At 37.7% G+C, this 20660-nt stretch overlaps 1 protein-coding gene across 2 annotated transcripts in view; it reads left to right on the top strand.

Annotated features, from left to right (window-relative positions):
• The window catches only part of PPP2R2A (protein phosphatase 2 regulatory subunit Balpha), an 85165-nt gene that overhangs the window by 18014 nt on the left and 46491 nt on the right, over positions 1-20660 (top strand). Inside the window, exon 3 of one of the 2 annotated variants that reach the window (XM_041765906.1) lies at positions 19217-19355. The exons of the other annotated variant lie outside the window; for it this stretch is intronic. Within the exon in view, the coding sequence (XP_041621840.1) occupies positions 19340-19355 (16 nt within the window). The 5' untranslated portion in view covers positions 19217-19339. The remainder of the gene's footprint in view (positions 1-19216; positions 19356-20660) is intronic. 2 annotated transcript variants of the gene reach the window in all.

The following is a 20660-nucleotide window of genomic DNA, read 5'->3' on the forward strand; positions in this document are numbered from 1 at the left end:
CTGGATTGAGTCCCACGTCGGGCTTCCTGTATAGAGTCTGCTTCTCCCTCTGCCTGTGTCTCTGCCCCTCTCTCTCTATGAATAAATAAAATCTTTTGTTTTGAATAAATAAAATCTTAAGAAAAAAAAAGTTTGAGAACTATTAGTTTTCTTATCTGCAAATGGGCATAATTAATAGTACTTACATTGTTATTCAAATAATTGAACGTACTTGAGTACTCAGTTTTGGCATATACTTAGTGCTCAGAAAATTTAGTTGGTGCAGTTAGTTATTTAATGCATGATCAACAGATTAACAATTAACAGAGTGAATGCCTATTCGAGTCCACAAATCAAGATCAACTAGTTTTTTGAGATTTGGGGCAGGTGATAGGCACTTTGAATAAATATATGTTGCATTAATGAATGCACTTTAGCTTTGTTGAGTTAGGAATTTGGGGAATCCAAAGACAGAAGTAGGAAGATTTGGTTCATCAGAATTTGGGTTAGGCTGGGGTCTGGCACTTTGACTTACTAGTTTAATTTACAATAAAAGTTCAAGCTTGGGGACACCTAGGTGGCTCAGTGGTTGAACATCTGCCTTTGGCTCAGGAATCAAGTCCCACATCTGGCTCTCTGCACAGAGTCTGCTTCTCCCTTTGCCTAGGTCTCTGCGTGCCTCTTTCTCTCTGTCTCTGTCTCTTGTGAATAGATAAATAAAATCTTAGAAAAAAAAAAGTTCAAGCTTGTTCTTTAATTCTTTTGTTTCATTTTCCTATTCTCAAGTCCCTCCATTGTTTTGTTCTTTCCTGTGATTGGATACTCTGCATCAGTGTGGGGGCTTTCAAAATACACTAGAACCATAACATCCTTCATACTACTAGTTTCATTTCCCCTAGCTGATAGGAATGGAGTTTGGGGGCACCTGAAAGTGTGATCTCAGAAAAATCCCATTAGAAGTATAGACCCTTAACTGCAGAGGCTCTTTAAGAAGTCCTGTTCTTCTTCCCCTCTAAGGCAGTGAGTATTCTGTTTCTGTGATGATCTGAAACCTTGAGTAGGCTGATGAATATATGTAGAGCCCATAAAAATACTTTATAGGAATCTGAAGAGAAAGCACATTTTATTGTACCAGTGAACACCCTTCTATCTCTACTCACAGAAGTGCGCTGTGTTTTGTCAAAGGAATTCTATCAGCTGGATATCAGTACTTCCCAAGCTTTAAGTGCTTATGGATTTTCCTGAAATCTTGTAAAATGCAGATTATGATTCTGCTTGTAGATCTGAGGCGGAGCCTGTGATTTTACTTTTCCTTTTTTTTTTTTTTTTTAAGATTTTATTTATTCATGAGAGAGAGAGAGAGAGAGAGAGAGAGGCAGAGACACAGGCAGAGGAGAAGCAGGCTCCATGCAGGGAGCCCGACGTGGAAATCGATCCTGGGTCTCCAGGATCACACCCTGGGCTGAAGGTGGCACTAAACCGCTGAGCCACTTGGGCTGCCCTGATTTTACTTTTCTAACTCTGGTGATGGCCATGTTGTTGCTACTGCTGCTCTGTTGGTCTACTACACTCTATGCTTTGAGGGAAAAGGCAGTTTATAGCCTTTTTTAAGGGAAGGGAGAACAGGTAGGTAGTATCTTAATTATTTTACTCAGCTGTAAAGAATAGACAGACTGAATAGATTCATTGTTGCTGTTCTCACATCATTTAACATTTGTTCAATAAATGAATAAACACCTCCTGGGGAACTTTATACTGTTTAAAGAGCAGCTTGCATCATGGTGTACTACTAGTTAGCCACCCCTAATTGTCAGATTAGATTTGTGCTTGTATTTCAAATTTAGCTCAGACTGATATCATAGTATACTTAAAGGTTTATTTTTGCTAGTGATTTGCCTTTTAAAATAGATTGCCCTCCTAGTGCTGTGAAAAAGATGAATTTAGGAAGTAAACTCTTCACTCCTTAAGGTTGTTTTATAATCTTTTAACAGATTTTTAGTAAGTATAAAGGATTAACTTTTTAATTTTTGTGATTTTTCTATGTGCTTCTTTTTAGTCTTGGAGATACCTTGTCAGTCTCTAGTCAGGATTTCTTTCCCTCCCCAATCACCTAATCTTAGTTTTAGTTTAAGTTGATTTTCATTTTATTTGTATAGCTCATGCATGTACATAGTTCAACAAGTAATTTCAAAATGCTTATGAAGAAAAGTAAAGTGACAGTTTTCTGTCTCCCTCACCTGTAAATCACCTTGAGTTCCCTACCCAAGACTTTCAGCTATTTCCTCTGGTATTTATTTTCCTATTTCTAAACAGTATGTTCCTATAGCTGTTCATCAATTTTAGATGTCCTCAGATGTAAATGGTAGCCAAGAATTGAATTATGTTCTACTCCTCTTACTGCTCTTATACCATTATTGTTTGAACTGGTGTTTAAGGTTGTGATAGGCTAAATAATACCCTCCATTACCCCTCAGATCGACATCCTCATCTTCAGAACAAGTGAATCTACTTTATATGGCCAAGGGAATAGAGGTGCAATTAAAATAAGGATTTTGACATAGGGAAATTATTTTGGATTGTCCTGGGCCCTAAATGTAATCACAAGGATCCTTACAAGGAAAAGAGGGGTAGGTAAGATCTAAGGAGGAAGTAGTATATGTGATACTAGAAGCAAGAGGTTGGAGTGTTGCAGGGAAAGAAAGGGTCACTAGCCGAGGAGTAGAGGTAGCCTCCTGAAGCTAAGAAAGTAAAGAAACCAGATTCTTCCTTGGAACCTTTAGGAGTTAGTTGGCTGATATGTTGAATCCAGTGAAACTGATTTTGGGGACTTCCGGTTTCCAGAACTTTGAATAAATTTGTATACTGGTAAGCCACCAAATTTGTGGTAATTGGTTACAGTTGCCATAGGAAACTAATATTAGAATGGATGCTATTATGTCCATATACTTGTTCACTGCTGCCAGGTATTGAATAGGATTATATCCTTTCTTCTATGACATTATTTTCTCTATAGGATTAATAATGACCTTGTTTTTCAGTTGTCTTTTTTTTTTAAGATTTTATTATTTATTTATTCATGAGAGACACACACAGAGAGAAAGAGAGGCAGAGACACAGGGAGAAGGAGAAGCAGGCTCCTTGCAGGGAGCCTGATGTGGGACTTGATCCCGGGACTCCAGGATCACGCCCTGGGCCCAAGGCAGGCACTAAACTGCTGAGCCACCCAGGGATCCCCTCATTGCTGTTTTCTTTGTGCACCTTTCAATATAATTTTCTACATGGTCAAAAGCATCAGGTAACACACTTGCACACACACCCTTTCTGGAGTTCTCTGTTACAGTATTTCAATCTAAAGTGATTTGCTTTGTTTTCTGTGGATCTATCACTAAATCATCCTTTGGTTTTTCTGACAGGTGACTCAATCTCCTGTCGGTATATTGAAGTATGTCAAATGTTCTATCAGTTTTACTTTTGCCTTGAGCTCTATCCTTCAGTTTGGTGTGGCTTTTTTTTTTTTTTTAAGATTTTATTTATTTATTCATGAGAGACACATATAGAGAGAGGTAGAGCCACAGGCAGAGGGAGAAGCAGGCTCCATGCAGGGAGCCCAACATGGGACCCAATCCCTGGTCTCCAGGATCAGGCCCTGGGCTGAAGGTGGCGCTAAACCACTGAGCCACCCGGGCTGCCCGGGCTGACTTTTTTTTAAGTTCATTGGGTAGCTGTTGTCCTTGGGTTTTCCTGTATTATTATTTTTACTTAACCATCATAGGGATTCCTTTTGCTTCTTCTGTGTTGGATCTCTTTATTCCTGGATCCCATATCTTTTCTGTTTTTGGTTTGCTCCCTCATTTTAGTGGTGCACAGCATCAGTGTTTCATGAGAAAGATTTCATGGGTGATACAGTTCTTGAGGTCTTGCCACCCTGGAAAAGAGGTCTTTATTCTACTTTGCCACTTCAGGGTTTGGCTGGTTATTGGAAATCATTTTTCCTCAAAATTGGAAGGCATTTCTTTTGTCTGCTGGTGTCCATTGTTGAATCTGAGAAGCCTAATGTCACTCTGTTTACTCTTCTATTTGGAATGTGCCTTCTACAGGTTAGTCTTGATTGGGCCCTTTCAACTTGTGGATTCATTTCTTCCAGTTTCTTCTCTGTTTATGTTCTTTCTGGAACTCCTATTATATGGATTTTGGGCTTTTTGCACAGATCTTCCAGTTTTGTTTTGTTTTTTTTTCTTCTCCTCTACATGTTTTATGTTCTAGGAGAATAATTCAGTTTTGTTGCCAACTCCTTTACTGATTTTTACATTTCCAGTTATGTTTTTAAGAACTCTTCTGTTCCTTTTTCAGCAGCTTTTCTTTTTGAGCAGATTAATTTTTTAAAAAAATTTTCTGGTCTTGGCATTCCCTTTCTTTTAAGCTTCCTTTTTATTTGTGTCAGCAGACTATATAGTATGTGGCAATCCTTGGTTGTCGGTAGCATTTAAGAATGAAGCACTAACTGGTCTTGATCTCAGGGTGGTGAGTTCAAGCCCTCCATGGGCTCCACATGGAGCCTACTTAAAAAAAAAATGAGGAGCTAAGAAGTAGATTGGAAATGCTGTGTTTACTGAGAGAGCTAATCAGCTGGCAGCTTCCCAGTAAGGTGATGAGCCAGGGACTCTCGCTGTCTCAGTGTGAGAAGGAACTTCCAGCCTCCTGTCTCAGGGGGAAGTATGTATGGGGGGGTTATACTCAAGCCTGGCTTCTGGCATTATGGGAGCCAGGAAGATAACTGAGTAGCTCATTGTTTAGTAAGTGTGCTCTCACTTAATCTTTCAGTTTGGTACTTCATCATTATCCTCAGCTCCAACTCTTGTCTTCTCTGGTACAGATACTTCAGAAAGTAAAGCAGTTCTTTCTTGAGAGTGGGTTTCCCTGCATCCTGTACAGATGTTTTAACCAGGAGCAGTGTTTTGAGCACCATCCCTCACTGTTGTCCTTTCCTGGCCCTTTGCAAGGTCTGCTGGGTGAATTGGCTTGCTTCTCCTTTGCAACCCCTTCCATGGCCTTTTGACTCCTTATTGCATTGCTCTTTTATTCGGTAAGTTATCTATTTTCCATCACATTCATTGTTGTCTTCCTTTTGTTTTTTTTCCTGCATGCTCCTTTGCTCTTATTGTCTTAAACTGTTTTTACTCATTTATTGTCGTTTTAGTGGGATATAGAGTGGAGAAAGAATGGAGTTTTGACTTTAACAAGCATATCAGTAAAATGTTTAAAGTTTCCTTCGTGTCCCAGAACATTTGATAATCGCTTTATCTACCATGAAACAGGAGAATTCACAGAATTCATATTTCTTTTTCTATATAAAAGTAAGGTTGTTTTCTTAGATCTAAATTCTAAGGTTCTGTACTATTGTTTTTTACTAAGTTTTGGAGAACTGGAATTCTTTCAAGTATAGTAACAGATGACAAAAGATACTAACTTGGATTTTCAAATCTAAATTTTAGACACCTTTAAGGAATCAGCCAAAAGCACTGAGATTTTAAAAATTTTATTACCATTTGTAAGTTTTGGAATATATTCTGATTAAATTCTATAAGGAGTGGGTCTTTATTTACTGTTAAAAAAAAGCATTTGCAACTGTGGCATACATAGTAGGTGCTCGTGAAATACTTGTTGACTGTGTATGTGTGATTTGTTCATATATTTAAAATATCAGAGAAAGTGTTAGCTTTATTGGATTTAAATGAGCTTTAAGTTTTATTCTCCTAAAATCGCTTTTAATTAATTAAAATATTTATTTCTGAGTAAAGATATAAGTAGAATCTAAGATTATAGTCACTGATAGCAGGCAAGCTAAGATCATAATTTTTATTGGGAATATCATTTGTTCCTGAAGCCAAGACATAGAATTAAGGGAGTTATGGCTTTTTCTGTTTTTCATGAGAACTGCTTGCCCCCTGATATTAGTACTATAACATTTGTGCACTTAATACCATACTGCTTCTGCCTGCTTTAGTTCTTCTTCTCCTTTGCTTGCTAGTGGCTCCAAGGTACTGGGGCTTTCTTGGTGGTTTGTGAACAAACACTATCTAGTTCTTGCTGAAGGCCTTGAACTTGAACTTTTTAACTTGAAATATACTTCACCCAGATTTTTGTGTGGCCCTGTGTAAATTAACTGATTCCCCTGCCAGCCCTAGATAACTCAGTGTTTCTGCTCTTTTCTGTCTTTTTCAAACAACCTTGCTATTTGGAATAATCCTGTTTATTGTTTGGTTGCATATTGTAGACTTCCTCTCACATTTTGTTGTACATGTGAATGAACTCTATTTCTTTTGTTTTACTACTTTATTCTTAGTGTGTTGAGTAGTTTCAGGCCTATAACAGTATCTGGTGCTTAGTGGGCATTTTGTAATTATTTGTTAAATGGGTAGGTAAATTGTACAAGGTGTTTTCACATGTCATCCCATTTAAAAATATTTGAAATTTCAATTTTTTAATTTTGCCAAATGTGCATACTTGTGTTGTTTTTTTAAAAAATAGAAAATAGGGTAGCCCGGTGGCTCAGCGGTTTAGCGCCACCTTCAGCCCAGGGTGTGATTCTGGAGACCCAGGATTGAGTCCCACGTGAGGCTCCCTGCATGGAGCCTGCTTCTCCCTCTGCCTGTGTCTCTGCCTTTCTCTCACCTCTCTGTGTATTCTCATGAATAAATAAATAAAATCTTTTTTTAAAAAATAGAAAATATAGTAAGCTAAAGAAGAAGTTACAGCACTGATGCCATTCTTCCCAGTTTTGTAAACCAGGAAAATGAGGCCCAGAGAAGTACCCAGAGTCATACAAGCTATTATGGGCCAAACTGCTGTAAGAGACCCATATAATAGTTCCGAAAATTAGCTAATTCTCACTCATGTAATTGTCCAGTGGTAGACAGTGGTCCAAGGTGGATAAGCTGCTTTTGCCAGAGACTTTTCAGCATCCCAGGTTTCTTCTGTCTTGGTGTTTAATATGCTCTTCTCCGCATGATCAGATGTGACTCATACCTGTGTTCAGCCTACAGCGGGGAGAAAGAGGGGATGGCAAGTAGCTTCTTTTTAAGTATGTGACATGGAGATTTTACCCTCATATCCCATTGTTCAGAATTTGGTCACATGGCCTTAGGAGAGCCCAAGGAATGTAACCTCTAATACCCCTTAAAACTCTGTATGGTTTTGCTGGGGAGAAAAGAGGTTACAGGGTACCCTTTCTATTAAAAGGAGAAAAGGGAGACATGGCCACATGCAGGGATAGTTAGTCTCTTCTATATAGCTAGTAATTCTTAGAACTTTTACTCAGGCCTTTTGACTCCTTATTGCATTGCTCTTTCCTTCCTACCTCATCTGTACCTAACATTAGATATTTCTTCAGGAAATTAAAAAATAAAAATATTACTGCAGCTTTCCTTATCGGATAAAATGTTGTTAATCCAGAATGGGTTAAGTTCTAGAATAGTGACAGAAAATAAAGTCTTCAACTCTGGTTTGGTTGTGTCTTATTTGCTGGGGGGATGGAAACCACCTATATCTCATTTTTAAGAGGCAAGTATCCTCCTTCCCCAATTAAGAGTGCCCTTATATAGCCTAGTTAGAGTACCAGGGAGATTTTGTCTCCAGTAATGGTATGGGAGAAACAGTGCCAGCTTAGATCTTGGTTTTCCTGCTGGCTAGGTGGGAAATGTCCAGTCTGACATTTTTTTTTTCATTGTACATGTATTCATGGTTTTAGGACTAAGCTAAATATGAAATGAGGTCAGACAGATAATATTAGGTCTATACAGTGAAATATAAAGAGCTGTTTGCTGGGGGTAGAAGCAAGGGAGGTGGTTCCATGAAAGGCTTTGTAGAGGCTTTAAAAAGAAACCCAAGGAAGAGAGAGCTGTCCCCCCCCCCCTTTTTTTAAGATGTATTAATTTAGAGTGAAAGCACACGGGGTGGGGGGAGGAGGTAGGAGCAGAGGGAAAGGGGGAGAGAGAATCTCAGGCAGACTCTGCTGAGCATGAAGCCCATCGCAGCCTGAGATCATGAGCCCTGAGCCAAAATCAAGAGTCAGGCACTTACCAACTGAGCTGCCCAGGCACCCCTTATTCATTCTTTAATTAGAGTCACCAGTTACAAACATTTTGGTGCATTTGCTTTATCTCTCCTCTTATACTTGCACTTATGTCCCCATATCTTTTGTTTTGCACTTTAAAAAAAATTTTATTTATTCATGAGAGGCACAGAGATAGGCAGATACATAGGCAGAGGGAGAAGCAGGCTCCCTGCAGGAACCCAGTGTGGGACTTGATCCCAGAATCCCAGGATCATGACCTGGGCCAAAGGCAGACACCTAACCACTGAACCACCCAGGTGTCCCTGTCCCCAGATCTTTTGAAAATATGTTGGAAAAAGCATATTCCTTACCCCTAAATATATCATTAACCTCTTAAGAAGAGTATTCTTACACAAACACAATAACATTATCATATCCAAGAAATTTAACATTAATTCAGAAATGTTCTCTGTTATAGTTCATATTTAAACTTCCCCAAGTGACTCAGAAAATATCCTTAATTTTTTTTTTTTTCAGTCCAGGATCCAGTCAAAGCTTCTATTAATTTTGAGGAGTCAAACTTATTATCTAAAATACCATACATCTAAAATTCATTTCAACAACTTTCCTCATAATAAAATCCAGGTTAAACATTTTTAGCAAAATATATAATGCGTACTTCCTGGTGCCTCACATCATGTAAATTTGTATCATTATTGATGTTCTTAGTTCCATCACTTGTAAACCAGATCTCTCACAAAAGAAACTCTTTTCTTTGTAATTAATAAGCATTGCCGAGGCGCAGTGAGTTATTTTCCATTGGTGGATGCAGATTGGTGTTTTCCTTATCCCACAATTCTTCCTCTCCTTTTTAGTATCCTTCTGGATTCATAGGTTCTTTAGTTATTCTACGTGTTAATCTGTTAACGACACTGTTCCTTTTGAGGCTCAAATTGTCCTAAATTTGAGGTATGGGAGGAGACCCATCAAGTCCCTCCTGTGCCCCAGTCAATCTTTGATCACGCCCTATTTTTCTGACAGATGTTTCAAATTGTAATTTTTCTGAGACTTGAAATCAATGATTTTCTAAGAGGTCGTGGGTTCTTTTAAGTTATGGATTCATACAGGATGAACTATAGTACTTTGTTTCTTAAAAGATAAATTGCACAAAAAAAATAGAGGGGGGACCTATGGACTAAAAAAGACTTAAAAAATACGTCAATTGTAGTTTGAAAACCTCACTGGATTGTAATTCAGACAGCTAACACTATCTTTTTTTACACAAAAATTAGAAATTTGAATGTATATGGTATACTGGATATTTGATATTAAGGAAGTACTGTGCTTTGTTTTGTTTTCCCAGATATAATGGCATTTGGTTATATTAAATATGGTGGGTCTTTTAGAAATACCTTTGAAACATTTCTGGGTGAAATAATTAGGAATCTGGGATATGCACAAAGTAATATGGGGTGATTTTATGGATGAAATAAGAGTGGCCATGAGTTTTCTCTTCTACCTACTTAAGTATGTGATTAAAATAATTTGTGATGAAATTTGTAAAATATTAGTTTGTACTGATCTGCCAACTTTGATTTACTACAGAGTTCTTTTTTACCTTCCCCACTCTTATATTTGTATCTTTTTTTCTTAACCTAAGTACTTCAGTTCCCAAATCTGTAAGCTATCTTTTTTGTCAGAATAGGAAGATGGAAAGAACCTGGATCTTTAAAATAACCCAATGAAGTAACTAACCTGCATTTAATTGCCCTATCTTAAAAAGAAATAAATAATAATAATAATTGCCCTATCTTGGGATTTCTTATGGGAGATAACAAATAATTTTTTATTGTGATAAAATATACATAAGATTTACTATTTTAACCATTTTTCACGTATAGTTTATTGGCATTAAGTACATGCACATTGTGCAAACCATCACTGCCATCCATCTCTAGAACTTTTTATCTTACCTACTGAAACTTCACACCCATTAAACAATAACTTACTGTTCTCCCCTTTCCCAGCTCCAGGCAACTCCCTTCTACTTTCTGTCTTTATGAATTTGATTGCTCCAGGTACCTCATAGAAATGCATTTATATAGTGTTTATCCTCTAGTGACTGGCTTATTTCACATAGCATAATGTCTTTTGTCTTAGTTTGTTCAGGCTGCCATAACAAACTACCATAAATTGGGTAGCCTAAACAATTTATTTCACACAATTGTGGGAAGTCCAAAAATCAAGGCTCAGGCAGATTCTGTACCTGATCAGGGCTGGCTTCTTGGTCACAGATGGCCTTCTTCTCTGTGTCCTTACATGGCAGAAGGGGTGAGAGAGCTCTTTGGGATCTCTTATGTAATGGCACTAAACCCATTCATGACAGCTCTACCCTTATGCCCTAATCACCTCCCAGAGGCCCCACATCCTCATACACTGAGGGTTAGGATTTCAGCATGAATTCTGGGCTTATTTCATCAGAGATCCTGGTTCTTTTCGCCTTCCTATTCTGTCAAAAGATAGCTACAGATTTGAGAACTGAGGTTTTCATTGTAATAGAAAAAAGATACAAATATAGAATGGGGGAGGTAAAAAAAAAAATATTAGCCCATAACAGTACTTAGAGCTTATCCATGTTACAGAGTGTGTCCTTTCCTTCCCCCATTGTAATACTACTTTGTTTATCCATTGATATGTTGATGCACTTTTGGATTGTTTTTACCTTTTGGCTATCCTGAATGATGTTGCTATTAAACATTGGTATTCCAATATCTGTTTTAAGTCTCTACTCTGAGGGCATTTGGGTATATATCCAGAAGTGCAGTTGTTAAATTGTAAGGCAATTCTCTAACTTTTTGAAAAAGACTACCATACTGTGTTCCATAGTGGCTGCTCCATTTTATTCACCAGCAATGTCTATGGGTTTTAATTTTTCTATATCCTCACCAGCACTATTTATTTTGTTTTCATTTTTGACAATAGCCATGCTATACTAATAGATGTGAAGTGGTGGTTCAGTGTGGTTTTGATTTATATTTCCTTGATGACTGGTTATGTTTCACATCTTATGTGCTTTTTTGGCTATTTGTGTATCTTCCTTAAGAGAAATGTTTTTCCAAGTCTCTTGTCTATTTTTAAATTAGTTTGATTTTTTGTTGTTGAGTTGTGGGAGTTCTTTATATGTTCTGGATGTAATTCCTTTATCAGAGGTGATATGCACATACTTTCTCTCATGTTGCCTTTTCACTTTTGTGTCCTTTGATGCACAAAAAGATTTTAATTTTGATGGTATTCAATTTATCTGTTTTTTTCTTTGACCTGTTTTTTTTGTTTGTTTGTTTGTTTGTTTTGTTTTGTTTTGTTTTGTTTTTAAACATCCTAGTCAGGAAACTATTGCCAAATCCAATGGCATGAACCCTTTTCCTGATTTTCTTATAAAAGTTTTATGTCTTATGTTTAGGTCTTTGATCCATTTTAAGTTAATTTTTGTAGATGGTTTAAGGTAAGGGTCCAGCATCATTGTTTTGCAGGTGGATATCCAGTTTCCCCAGCACCATGTATAGAAACAATGTTACCAGCAAGCATTTGATGACCATATGTGCAGTTCATCACATGAGACCATAGATGGAGTAGTGTTTATCTCTGGTTGCTATTTCCTTGGTCTGTGTGTCTGCATTTATGTCAGTACCACACTATTATGATGATTGTATCTTTGTGTAGTATTCTTTCAAACAGGGAAGTGTGAAACCTCCAACCTTTTTTCTTTTTTTAAGATTGTTTGGCTATTCAGATCCCTTCAGGTTTTAGATTCTTTTTTTTTTTTTTTTTAATTTTTATTTATTTATGATAGTCATACAGAGAGAAAGAGAGAGGCAGAGACACAGGCGGAGGGAGAAGCAGGCTCCATGAGCCGGGAGCCCGACGTGGGATTCGATCCCGGGTCTCCAGGATCGCGCCCTGGGCCAAAGGCAGGCGCCAAACCGCTGCGCCACCCAGGGATCCCAGGTTTTAGATTCTATATGAAAGGATAGATTTTCCTATTTCTGCAAAAAAAATGCCATCAGGGATAAGGGATTATATTGAATCTCTGGATCACTTTGGGTAGTGTTGACATGTTAACAGTTTTAAATCTTAGAGTTTATGAACAAGGGATGTCTTTCCATTTACTTTTAAAATTTCTTTTAGCAACACTATCCAGTGTATGTCTTTCACCTTGTTGAATAAATGTATTTTTAAATATTTTATTTTTTTTGATGCTAGTGTAAAATGAATTTGTGTTTATATGATTTTCTTTTTAGATTGTTCATTGCTAGTGTTTAGAAGCACAGCTGATTTTTGTGTGTTTTATTTTGTGTCCTGCAACTTGGCTGAGATAACAAATAATGTTATTTCTTAAGTAAAGTGCTAAAATATTTGAAAATCTCTTTTCTTTGACTAAGAACATATCACCTAGAAATCTGATGAGAGCTTAGATGCATGGTTTATCCTTCAGGGACTCTGCCTTAGATGTCTGTGCAGGTTGGCTGCTTGTGTAGGTTGGGTCCCATGCAGCAGTATGTTATTTGTGCTTAATGTCATTTGTATTAATAAGTCCCTTAATTCTGTTTCCTGCATATTTATCAGCAGAGGACAAGAAATCTGAATTCTGATTATCCTGGAGAGTATATACATTTTGTACCAGATATCATCAGATGAGAAAATTTGTTGACCTCTGTGTAGTTTTGTTGATTCTCCTCCTACCCTGTTTTTTAGTATTCTAAGTAAACAGGCAAATAAATTATCTTCAGGGGAATCCTCAGTGGTAGAGGAGTAATGTAGTATAGGAAAAAATTTTTCATTGTTAAACCAAAAACATATTTTGGTTTGTGAGTTACAATGCTGTTGATATTCTAACTTAAGATTTGCCTTAGATTAAGTGCTAGTTTTGTTTTGTTTTTTTTTAATATTTTATTTATTTATTTATTTGTTTGTTTGTTTGTTTATTTGATGGAACAAGCATACACACATGGGAGCTGCAGGCAGAGGAAGAGGGAGAAACAGGCTCCCCGCTGAGCAGAGAGCCTTTGTGGGGCTGGATCCCAGGACTCTGGAATCATGACTTGGCACCCCATGTTAGATTCTTTTCACAGTACTAAAGTACCTACTCCTGGGCACATAGTTGTAGGGGCTTCTGAGATTATAAGTATATTGTTAAAGTGTCTATGCAAAGGTTGGTTACATTGTATTTTTTTGGAAATCATCAAAATTTAGTTACTTAAATTACCATAGTAATATCCTGGGGATTAATGATGTTGATTAAAACATTTTTGTTTTATCCAACAGTAAAATTGAATTCACGGGTAGGAAAACTAAAGGCATTTCCTGTCATATTTATCAAGAGTCTTCTATGTGTAAAATGCTTTACTTAAACAAATCGCTGTGTTGACTTTCCATGGGAGATGATGATCTAAGCCCATATGTTAAAACAAACAGACAAACACACACTGAAATGACCAACAAGATAATGGGAGAGTTCAGTCTCCGTGGAAACCCTGGAAGGTTGCCGTAAAATAAAGAATTTTGGCAGGCAAAGGTAGAAATGAGAAATGTAGTGAGGAAAGCTCCCTCTGGTTAACTTGGTTATTCATTTATGTGGTTGAGAAGCCCTCGGAGGGTGTGGGTAAAGACCTATTTTGAGCTAGGATTTAAGGGTTGTCCATGGGGTAGACGGCTGGTATGATATTTTGTACTTTGAAGCGAGGATTGGAAACAAAATGACTCTTACTAAGGGGAATATGATCAGTGAAGAATGGCTAGCACCCCATGGTTTCAGGAGAGAGACTAACCATGAAGCACAAAGTTGAAACTTCTTGCTCTAAAAGCTGCCTTTGGTCTGCATGCTGCCACTTGACTACATATTACTGAATCTCTATGGTGACTAAAGAAATGTGGCAGGCATCTCTAAGATAGCCCCCAATGATCCTTGCCTCCTGTCTTGTATCTGATTTCTCTCCCCTTGAGTGTGGCTGAACCTACTGACTTGCTTCTCCAAGTGAAGGGTTAATTTAGCCACAAAACTTTTGAGATTAGGTTACAAAAAGGCTTTGGCTTTCATGTTGGGCTGTTCTCTCTCATTTGCTCTGAGAGAAACAATCTTCCATTTTGTAAGCTGCTCTGTGGAGCTCATGAGGCAAGAACCTGGTGTTTTGGCCAACAGCCAGTGAAGACCTGATGCCTGCCAGCAGTCATGTGTATGAGCTTGGACTTCCACCATTAAGTTTTGAGATGACAGAGGCCCTGCCTGACACATAGACTGCAACCTTTTGAAACACCCTGAGCAGGATGCCCCCAGCTAAGCCATACTCAGATTCCTGATTTCACAAAAACTGAGAGAATACATGTTTATTGTTTTAAGCCGCTAAATTTGGGGTAAATCGTTAGGCAGCAATTGAGAACTAAGACAGGAAGTAACAGTGTGAACACATACACTGCCACCCCCAAGTTCTGAACTTGGTTCTGAAAGTTTTCCCATTGAACCTAACACAATTCCCAAAAGTTACATAAACACAGATCTTTTTCTTTAAAATTGAATGTACCAAAAAAGTAGACACATACATACTCAGTAGTTTAAAAGAAGATGACCAATGTGAGCAAGTGATATCTTGTGATACAGACTTATTGCAAGAAATGAGAAAATGTTGCAATTTAAAGAACTAATTAATATTCTCAAGGAGACTCATGAACATTTGAAGAAAGAATCAGTCAGAGCAGAAAAGACTTCTTAAGTGAAATTTGTGATTTTTAACTGTTGACTTTTTGGAGAGTTAGCAGAGGGCTTTGGAAATATTCCCATAATTTAGAGGAAAAAACGAGATGGAAACTATAGGCACAAGTATAAGAAACAAAGAATAGATCCAGTGTATCATAAAGGTTCAGAGTGAGAGATCAGGAACAAACATAAAAGATAAAGTCCGAGAAACAGTAAAAATTATTCTAACCTAGAGAGAAACAGATCAAAAGGGTTCAAGGAATATATAGCTAACATTTATTGAACACTTACTATGTCCTAAGTATTTTTCACCTTGAAACTCATTTGAAATTCTCTACAACTCCCAGATGTGGTAGGGTCTATTAATGTTATTCTTCTACAGATAACTAAAGTGTATACCAAGCAAAATAAATGAGGAATAGCCTAGTGGGTTTTAAAATTTTAGGATATAGAAATCAGTAGTACAAGTGCCCAGATAAGGTTACCTGCAAAGGAAGGTGTATCAGAATAGGCATTTCATTTGTCTTCTATATGCTAGGACTGTGTTATTTAACGATAGCATGTACGGCTATTAAATTTAAGTTAGTTAAAATAGAATAAATTCATTTCCTCAGTTTCAGTGCTCAATAAATAACTGTGACGTGTGGCTACCATGTTGGACAGTGCAGAATAGAACATTTCTATTATAATAGAAAGTTTTGTTGGATAGCACTGTACTAAAAGGTAGTGGAGTGACATTTAGAAAACCCGGAGGAAAAAGCTCTTAAAACCCAAGAATCTTAAATTGGTGAAACTGTCCTTCACATAGGCAAAATAACAAAATGGCCATTTTTAGGCTTGTGATGACTGAAAATATGTCACTCAAGTACTTTTCTTAAAAAAAATCCTACTCAGTATATCCAGGGAACTGAGAAATCAACTCAGAAGCCTGATGAATCAGCTTCAGAGCCCTGTTTGTTTAACCCTTAGTTCTCAGAATAACCAAGATATATAAAAGGGAAAATCATCATCGATGGAGGGTCTAAAGAGAATGTCCTTCATCATCCAGAGTGCAAACTGTCAGAGTAGTGATTTCAACCTACAGTTCAACTTCAGGGCTGCATCTCCTTCTGATAGTTGTTAAATAAAGCCACAGAAAACAGCTTTTATTTTAAGGGCACTTAATCCATTGAAACCACTTCTGTTGAAATCACACAGAATATCTTCGTGCCGCCAAATCCACGCTTACGTTTCAGCTCTCACTTTGCTTGATCTCTGTGCACTTTTTGGGCACAGCTCATCACTCTCTCCTTTTAGAAACACTTTACTTGGCTTCCAGAAAAGCTCTTCCTACCCTACCTGTTGTTCCCCGTGCAATCTCCTTTACTGTTTCCTCCTTCACAAGGCTAAATATGGGAGAGCCTCAAGGCTCCTTCCTCTCTCAGGCCAGACCTCTTGTTTTCTGTAATCATTCACTAAGAAATCACATTTAGCATTTAAATGCCTTCTATTAGCTGATGATACCTTAATTTACATTTCCTCTTCCTTGCCTAAAGTGCCATCAAATTCACCCAGCTGCCTATATGACAGTTGAGTGAAATCAATACCCAAAGATGTGAAAATGAAAATTCTTGGCTCCTTTCTCTCTCTCTCTCTCTCTCTCTCTTTTTTAAAGATTCAGATTTATGTATTTATTTTAGAGAACATTGGGACAGGCAGAGGCAGGGGGAGGGGGAGAGAAAAACCCTAGCAGACTCCTTGCTGAGGTGGGGCTTGATCTTAAGACCCTGAGATCTTGACTTGACCTGCAAGCAAGGTTCAACAGACTGCACCACCGAGAGGCCCCTTGGCTCCTTTTTTACCCTAAACCTGCTCCTTTCTGGCATGTCTTTCCCCAGTAAATGGCACTGCCTTTCCTCCATTGGGCTTGGTTCTAAAACCTTGTAATTTTCTTTTGACACCGCTTTCCACCAGCTTAATACTGGCAGTGAAATCCTCAGAACGTATTCTGAGTTTATCCATTTCTCTGGCTGCCCGAGTTCAGTCCATCATGGTCTTTGCTTATGCTCCTGTAGTAATTTAGGAACCAGTCTCCATTCCCTCCACCCCCCCCACCCCCCCCCCACCCCCGATTTTGCACTGTTCACATGACAGGTAATCACTTTAACACAAAGTACAAACTCTGTAGTGGCTTCTTAAATCCACAGTCCTTTTGCCATGACCTACAAGACTGTATATGGTTGGGCCTCTGCTAAATGAGCCATATCCTTTACCACCTTATTCTGTACTGGTTTTAATTAAATTTAGTATGCTCATTTCTACTTAGGCTGCTTACTTGGAATATTTTCTTTTACAAGTTTGGATGACTGCTTCTCAGTTCGTTTTGGTCTGTTTAAGTCAACCTCCTTGAGAGGCTTTTCTCCGACCACTCTACCTGAAATACATGGCCCACCCCCATTACTTGTATTCTCTTGTTGGTCTTTCTATTTTTACAGTATTTAACACTATCTGCTACATTTTATATTTGTTTATAATGTGCCCCCAGCACTAGAAAGTATGTTCCATGAAGGCAGGGAGTTTTTTGTCTCTTATTTACTCCTGTATCCTTAGCAGCTAGAAATGCTAGCATTTCTCAGAATGTCTAGCATGTAATAGATGTTCTCTAAAATATTGTTGGGGATCCCTGGGTGGCTCAGCGGTTTGGCGCCTGCCTTTGGCCCAGGGCGTGATCCTGGAGACCCGGGATTGAGTCCCACGTCGGGCTCCCGGCATGGAGCCTCCTCCTGTGTTTCTGCCTCTCTCTCTCTGTGTATGTCTATCATAAATAAGTAAATAAATAAATAAATCTTTGAAAAAAAATATTGTTGAAGGAATGGCTTTCCTAAAAATAAGCAAAACCGTATAAGTGCATGAGATTTAAATATATCATTTTCCAAAATTAGAGGAATAAACGTTTAGTTCAAGTAAGTGGAGAAAACCTTTAATGTTTAATTCTCTTTTAATGAGGTTCATGAAAGAAATTGCATCTTTGAAAACAGTACTGTGAAAATTTCAAATCATTAAAAAAGCATTTATTGAAAAATAAGAGCAATTATTTAAAACGTATAGTGGAGACACTGAATTGGAATGTAAGTGCAATTGAAAAGAAGTTCAGGAGTAGCACCTTGAGCAAACTAACATGCCAGAGCTGAGAAAAAAAGAATTAAAAAGAAGGGAAAAAGATGGGCAAAAAGAATTTTCTAACTAAATTTCTTTCTTTGTAGTAGTATGTGATGTGTTTCTTTTGGTCAGGCCAAATGGTCTTTTGACCACTCATGCTTTGTCATTCATGACATAATCTTTTGTATTATTTAGCCAATGGAGATTAACTTTTTTCTTTAAACCAAAGTTGTATCTGCCATTTAGATAATGTTAAATAATACTTATATAAGACAAATATCAATCTACTAATGATACTAGGTATATTCAACCATCATGAGAAGCTGGATGTTATTATTCTTGCTTTCATCTTTAGCTCTTCACCCCTTATCAATGGCCAGGCCTTGCATTATATACTTCATAAATGTATATTTTAAAATCTCTGTACTTCTGTCCCCTTTTCTCACCCTGTGGTTTAGTTAATGGAATATATAATATTAATAAAACCAACTTTATAGGTTTGTTTTGAGGGTTAAATCCGTAACATACTGTAAGTTCATTTTAAATGTTTGCTACTTGAGGATAATATTGTTACTGTATGATACTGGCTCATATCACTCTCATTGCTTACCAGTATTTGTCTCCAGACTCCTCTCTGCATTTACCCTTCTCCCAGTTCCTTGTACTCTTCACTTCAGCCTCAGTAGTCTAAAGGCACATCTAATTGGATTACTTGGATTTAAAACTTACTGGTATTTAAAATTTCCCGGTGGGCTCCCTTTTATCATTGGGGTAACATACCTTAGTGATCTCTAACTTCCTTGTGTAAATAGGCTGCTACTGGGGTTTGTAGGTGAATGAGAGGAATCCTCTTAAAATAGAGTTGGGTTATGGCTCTGCCAGGACAGATGGACAATGAAGGGCTTTCTGGTTCTTAAAGCGTGGCCCTAATAATCCTAGTTTGTAAAGATTTTAGGAAGATCTTAATAACCATATGCCCATTCAGGGTATAAAAATACCTTAAGGCATGCATAGATGCACAAGCTTTGTGCAGTACTACTTTGTTTGTATAATCTCCATGGAAACACTTTGCATTATATTTTGATAAGGCAACTTAATGAGGTGCTTTGCTTTGTGGGATGAATTTAAGAGTTAGTGAACATCTAACAAAGATGATAATTTTAGGTTTAGAATGGTCTACTTTGAGCTCTTCATTCTAACATTATATATAACATTAATACACCAAGGCTTGTTTGTTAAGATCACACCTATAGAGTAAATGTATTAGCAACTGTTTATCTTTCTGTTCTTTGTTGCAGGAGGGTATGGTTCCATTCCATTTTATCCAAACATGATAACAGATTATCCAGGAACAAGTTAAAAAGAAGGGAGACTGGTTCCAGAACACATCTCTGGAAATTACCCTATGGACCCTGACTCTCATGGCAACATTACAATGTAGGTTCTGTATGAGCGTCAATAGCCAGTGGTCTTTGTTGAGCCTAACACATATGTTCCTGTTCACTGAGTCAGAGGTTGAAAAAAGGTTATTATATAAAGGCTGTTCGCAGTTACTTTATTGTTGGAAATCATGGTGTAATCAAAGTGATATCTTGATCCAGAGACCTAGGAGTATAGAATCTTATGACCAGTCCTGCTTCACCCTGAGGCTTCTTGAGTGTACAGATGGTCGCCGACTTAATGATGCTTTGATTTATGATTTTTCAACTTTATGATGGTATGAAAGCTGTATGCATTTAGTAGATGTTGTACTTTGAATTTTGATCTTTTCCCGGGCTAGTGACTAGTGATATGTGGTATGATTCTCCCAGTTGGAACATGATCACAAGGGTAAATAGCCAGTACGCTTAACAATGATTCTGTACCCATGCAATGATTCATTTTTCACTTTCAGTACAGTTATTCAGTAACTTACATGAGCTATTCAACACTTAATTATCAAACAAGCTTTGTAGTAGATAATTTTGCCAACTATAGGCTAGTGTAAGTGTTCTGAGCACATGTAAGGCAGGGCTGAGCTATTATGTTTGGACGGTTAGATGCATTTAAATGCATTTCAACTTAAGATATTTTCAGTTTACAATGGGTTTATTGGGCTGTAACCCCATCTTAGGTCAAGAGTATATATGCAAAGAAGCAGCAAAGCGGGAAGCTGTAATGCTTTATTAACTAGTTTGGGCTTTAGCCTCACACTTCCTGGAGCTTTGCTGGACCATTTGGAGAACTTTACCTGAAGATTGGCTTCAATAGTTTAAAAACAGACAGACAGAGTAAATGCTGGTTTCTGCTTTGTGCCACAAAGCCAAAACCTTGGCCAACCTTTTACCAATGTGCCTAGCATGTGCCATATTCAAGGCTTATTTCTTTACATTTATTACTTGGTGTTAGCCCTCAAAGCAACTTTGTGAGATAGGTATTTAAAGATGAGGGAACTGAGTCTTTAAGAGCCTTGGTTATTTAACCTCAGGGTCATATAGGCAGGTGAAGTGAAGAAATGTCCAGTCTTCTCATTTCCTGCTCAAGTTTCTACAAATGTGGCCCTAAGAATATATTTCGAGTATGCTAAGATAAGGATTCCTCAGTTCCTGGAGATGCCTGCTGAGCTGGACAGGGGAGTGCTTAGCTGACTAGAGTTCCTGACTGAACAAACATGAACAGCCTAATCTTTTATACTAGTGTGCCGTACAAATACTGTATTCTGTGTATGCGACGTGAAGAAAATAGAGCCACACTGGCCTGCTC

Source organism: Vulpes lagopus, chromosome 8, assembly GCF_018345385.1.
Source record: "Vulpes lagopus strain Blue_001 chromosome 8, ASM1834538v1, whole genome shotgun sequence".
Lineage (NCBI taxonomy): Eukaryota > Metazoa > Chordata > Mammalia > Carnivora > Canidae > Vulpes > Vulpes lagopus.